The sequence below is a fragment of the Rosa chinensis genome, chromosome 3 (assembly GCF_002994745.2).
Source record: "Rosa chinensis cultivar Old Blush chromosome 3, RchiOBHm-V2, whole genome shotgun sequence".
In the NCBI taxonomy this organism is placed as follows: Eukaryota; Viridiplantae; Streptophyta; class Magnoliopsida; order Rosales; family Rosaceae; genus Rosa; species Rosa chinensis.
Window position 1 is genome coordinate 30829841 of NC_037090.1, and position 5669 is coordinate 30835509.

At 40.0% G+C, this 5669-nt stretch overlaps 1 protein-coding gene and 1 long non-coding RNA gene across 2 annotated transcripts; one reads left to right on the forward strand and one right to left on the reverse strand.

The window, feature by feature from the left end:
• Positions 1–328: 328 nt before the first annotated feature.
• On the reverse strand, positions 329–5669 carry LOC121052169. Its single transcript, XR_005808243.1, has 3 exons — positions 5571–5669; positions 5211–5459; positions 329–450 (listed from the first exon to the last, which is right to left on the reverse strand). It is a non-coding gene; the product is annotated as an uncharacterized LOC121052169 (long non-coding RNA).
• On the forward strand, positions 583–3319 carry LOC121048845. The gene is made up of 2 exons (XM_040516340.1): positions 583–1452; positions 1735–3319. Exons 1-2 carry the CDS (start codon positions 1065–1067, stop codon positions 2682–2684), a joined length of 1338 nt encoding a protein of 445 aa, XP_040372274.1. The 5' UTR covers positions 583–1064; the 3' UTR covers positions 2685–3319.

The window sequence follows — 5669 nt, forward strand, 5'->3', positions numbered from 1 at the left end:
CAACACCGTGTCAATGGACAAGTTCTCATCAAAGCTGCAAGAAGCGTTGTGGAGTCTCATAAATCCAAGAGTGGCACCATTTCAGAAGCAGCTCCAGTTATTTAGTGCAGCTGCTCTTTCATTGCCTATTATAGGTTATCTTTAGCTATGAATTATACGAGACAAAAGTAGCTGATTGCCTGTAGTTGCAGTTTGAAGTCCAAACATGGGAAATCTGAACGTTCAGCCCTCTGTTTAGTTTTTGTTTTATTCTTTTTCTGTCAAATTCTTGTTCAGCTGGATTAGGCAGTCTGACGTCCCCTTTAGCTTTAGTTAGTGTCTAGCATTTCCTTTTCGAAATTGATTCTCACAAGCATTGAGCATTGGCAATCCTTTGTTCTTCATAGAAAATGAGCAATTGCCTAAGTCCATCGTAGAAGTCTAGCTTACACTGCTCCAGATTGTTGTTCACTACATCAATCCATAAACGGGATATAATGAAATGTTAAAACTGAAAGGCATGCCTTGACATCAAATGAAATTTCTGAATTTAATACTCTTTCAAACTTCAATACCGCACATAAACAAACTTGAGTGCAACAATACTTCCTCTAGATTCATGAAACTTTTTATTCTAAAAAAAAAAAAAAATCATGAAACTTTTAATAGCAACCACCACACAAATATATAATGACCAATTTGATTGATTTTTTACAGCAGAAAATGGAAGACAATGGCAATCACAACATACTAAAAGTAATAAAGAACTAACTACGTCAGTCATTGTTGGGGCTCTGACCCAATATGCAACTTACCTTTTTACTGTTTTTCATTTGTTATATTGCAGTAAGTTCTCAGGTTAATTTGTTGTGAGTCAGCAGTAGCTGGATCCTTATCTGAAAATGGACAGCTGTCCATTTTCTTTTCTTTCTAGTTTCTAGCTATATGTACTGGGCTGAGGCTCTCTTGAAATCATCGATGAATACAACAACTTACTTTTCATTCCTCTGCAATTACTCTTTTTCTTATTTTCCTATCACTTTGGGGTCCAGACCCATATTATTTGGTATCAGAGCTTCACGCTCATGGGACCGTCGCGTAAGGGTGGCACCAATCCTCAGTCGTCGAAGGAACTTTCGGCTGCTGAGATGGATTATTTGGCACAACAGGCGGTGGTTGAGGCTCAACTTCAGGCGGTGCACGACTCGGTTGATGAAATTCGGGCCGCTCAAGCTTTGATCCGCTCTGAAAATGCTGAGATTCATGCTCAGAATGCAGAATTCCGCTCTCAGCTACTAGAAGAGCTTCGAGCTCTCAGAACCCGCTCTGACTCTATTCCAGTCTCTCCGAACTTGCTGCCTCCCAGCTCTCTCCCGGCCTCTGATCCTGCAAATTCGAGGGTTTCATTCTCAGAACCAATTTATCCTCAAGGGTTGGGAGTCTTAAGCATCACTCCAGCGGAAGTCTCTTCAGGTATACTCGTTCCTTCTGCAGCTCCTGCTATGCCCATTTCTAGTCTTCCTGCTACTACTCATGTTAGATCTGGAGCTAGTAGTACTCGTATACAAAATGGTAAAGTGGTTGCTACTGGTGGCAGTCCCGTTGTTGTTAGTGATATGTCATGTAGGGAAAGATTGTTGAATGATGCATTTCAATCTAGAGATAGAGTTGAAGGGTATGATTACGGTGGATTTCCATATCAATCTCATTATTATCAACATACTGTGGTTCCTAATCATTATACTAATGTGCCAGCTTATAATCCACAATTTGTTCATGGCTTTCCTACATCATCTATGCATTATGTCCATGGAAACTCTGTATTTGGGGGTCCCTTACAGCAAGGCCAGTCTAGTCACTCTTCAGCTGTACCTCCATGGCAACTATCCTCGAGCACACCCAACTATCAGGAGCAGAATGTTAGGCCTACGTTACCGTTTGCTGTGAATCATTACCTTACATCACAGATGTCTACTCAGTCCATTCCATCTTATGCACCACCAACATACTCCACAATTCCATCTTCTTATACTCGCTTCCAGCAACCACAGCTCTACCAAGCACGGCAACCACAGTACCCTTACTGTCAAAATCAATTTCACGGGGGTCCCTTGCCGCAAGGACCTCAATTTCAAGGTCAGTCTGAGATGGATCCTAATCTTCCAACTATGAGACAAATGAGGTTGGAGTTTCAAACATTTGGTGATGGTGATCCATTACAATGGCTTAATAAGGCGGAGCAATATTTTGAGTTGTACCAAATTCCGGAGGACAAAAAAGTTTCCATTAAAGCTATGCATCTTAATGATGAGGCAGCTGATGTTTGGCACCTGTTTAGACACCAATATCCTGGAAATTGGCGTGGCTTTGCTGATCTCTTAATGCGGGAATTTGGTTCCCATAACCAAGCTGATTATCAATCTGCCTTAATTAGACTGAATCAAACTGGGTCAGTGAGTGAGTTTAAATTGCAGTTTAACAAGTATGGAAGAAGAGATCCAGGTTTTTCAGATGACATTTTGCTCGCCTGTTTCTTGGGAGGACTCAAGGAAGACATTCAGGTTGATGTGAGAGCCATGAGACCAACTTCTTTGTACCAGGCTTATGCGTTGGCCATGATATTTGAAGAAAGACATGCTGGTCATAGAAGTACGAGGTCCTTTTCACAAAGATCTCAATTCTCAAACCCTACTGTTGCACATTGAATTCCAGTTTTACCTCATTCTACATCAAGGACTTCCCATACATCAACATTGAGGCCTCCTCCTTCTCAACCTGTGCAATCTAATTTGCAAGCTAGTAGTAGCTCAGACAAAAAATGGACTCAAAATGATTACCATGAAAGAAGAGCTAGGGGACTTTGTTTTTTCTGTGATGAATCGTATAAAGGAGGCCATGTATGTAAACGAACACGTGGTCAAGGACGAACATTGTTGATTGAAGGCATCCCTGAGGAAGAAATAGTTGATTCCCATCCGGACCCTGCTGAAAGTGATTCTAATGAAATACGTGGAGACGGTATGAATGAGGAGACAGCCACCTTACATGTGATCAACTGTGTTGATAACCCAATGACTATGCAACTCAAGGGGATTTTTAACAAAAAGGAAGTCCATGTTCTCATTGATAGGGGGGCTACTCATTCATTTATCCACCCAAGTTTGTTGCAAGAAGGTAATATCACGGTTGATTATAGTAGTTCTTTGCAGGTTGTGGTTGCTTATGGATCAAAGGTACAATCAGCCAGAAAGTGCTAGGGTCCCTATCATAGCACTCAATGAATCAGACTGGCACGAATTCCATAGTCTGAGAGGAAGGCATAATCCAGAAGACCTAGTTCCTCCAACTCTCTTTATTGTTTCAGGACCTTATGTTGGAAGATACTTAGTCAATGTTCAGAGTGAACATCCTCAAGAACACAAGCTCTGGCTTGTTGAAAATGGTTTTGTCCATAATCTGTGGACTAAAACAAATGATGATCTGAAAGGTTTGCCACCTATCATTGTCAACACAGTCAAAAACATCAGGAAAAATGACTGCATGCTTCGACTGAAGTTTAGATCCACTCCTCCAGAATGGATCTAGAAGGCAAACGGTGAGGTTGAGTATATTTCTCCATATCATTATGTGAGAATTATTCAAAGGAAATATCTGCAACCTGCCTGTGTTGGGTATAATGGCCAGCCAAACTCAAGCATCCCATGGATGAAGGTCATGACCCTTGAATACATAAAAAAGATCATCTCTGAAGATAGTAACAATACTTTCCTGGCAGTAGAAGAAAAAACTATTATCACTGCTTACGATCATCCTGACGTAGTCAGCAGTGACCTGTTCCTATCTCTTACCAGAAAAGAGATAGATTCGACACTGGCATGCTTACAGTGGGTGGAAAGACTTGAAAGAGACAACCACTACAAGATGTATGTTGATACAGATATCGAAGATAATGCTACAACTGCTCGTATGGCCCAGGCAGATAACGACTCGTTTGTCCTCGGTCATAATTCAAAAACTGACGAGAACATGTGAAACAGCAGGTGTAGAAAAACACCGAAAGTACTTTTGGAATTTTCCCAAAAGGCGCTTTTGCTTTTCAAAAAGCAGGTGAAAAACATTTCACCTAAAAAAATCTGCTTTTCCCACGTCCGACCTCTACCAGCAGGAGCACTCAGGAAAGCAGGAAATCACGGAGTCGTTCTGTACATTTTGTAGTTTTGAATTACAATTTGAGTTCCGCTCCCTATATAAGGAGCTTTAGCTTCTCTTAGAAGGCATTCGAAGAAGGAATCAGTCCTACATTCGACGAAAATAGCCAATCAGTCCTACATTCGAAGAAGGAATCAGTCCTACATTTGAAAATAGCTATATCCTTTCAATCCATTTGGTTCAGGATTTTTAGGATAATAAAATCTTTGATATATTCCACGAGTAGATAAGTAAGTACGGAAAGCATTACTCATATATTCACCACCTTCATCAGTTTGAAGCAATTTAATTGGATGATTGAATAATTTTTCAACATGGGTACGAAAGGTGATAAATAGATTACACACTTCATGCTTATTTTTCATAGAAAATAACCAAGAATATCTAGAATAATCATCAACAATTCATTAATAAATAATAATTGAAGCCTTGATTGAATAAACTTGTAGACGACCAAACAGCAAAATGGATTTATTCCAAAGGAAAATGGGAAACAGACTCAGACAAAGCAAATGAAAGTTTTGTACTTTTCCCTAATGGACATGCATGACAAAAGACATTTTGTTTGAACCTAATACAGGGAAGCTTTACTAGCCAAGACTTTATTCAAAATAGACAACAATGCATGACCAAGATGCGAATGCCAAACTTGAGCGAAAACTCCTGTACCAACAAAAGCAAATCCACTAGATGGACTCAACCTCATTTGATGAATTCGCAATGGATAGAGCCCATTTTTCACTCTTCCCTTAGAAAAATGTCCTCTTGGTTGTGAGATCATTTACACAAAAAGAATCAAGATATAAGATAAAATAACAATTATTATCAATGATCGATAAACTTGTTGATGGAAAGTAAGTTGGCAAAAGCTTATGGACAATGAAGAATATCATGCAAGGGAAAGGTGGATGAATTTGTGTGAAGGAGAGAAGAACCAATGTGTTTAATGGAAAGACTAGAATCATTACCAATACCACCAAGATTTTCAATACCGTGATATGCCTTAGGAGAAGCAATGTTACCTATATTGGGAGTCACATGAGCATTGACACCATTATCAGAAAGCCAAGTCACACTATTAGCCGAAGAAGGGGTAGTATAAGTAGCCATTGCAGTGAGACGAGATGAGGGTACATGCCCTTCAAATGCCATATTCATGCGATTGTAACAATTAAGAGTAGAGTGTCCAAGACGTCCACAAATTTGGCAATGGATGCAATCTCCAGAATGACAAATGGATTGACCTCTGTTGGAAGTTGGAGCTATAGGTGCTGGACCAAGAATAGAAGAGGATCCACATTGACCAAAACTGTTATTAGTGCCACAAGAACTAGGAAGACCACGACCAGCAAATGAGGACCCATGACCAATAAAACTATTACCTTGAGAACCATAAGAGCTCCCGCGACCAATCCCAAAGAGGGAGGAAGTGTTAGGTTTTCTTAATCAATTCAAACTTGAGGAATGAACTGAGAACTAAT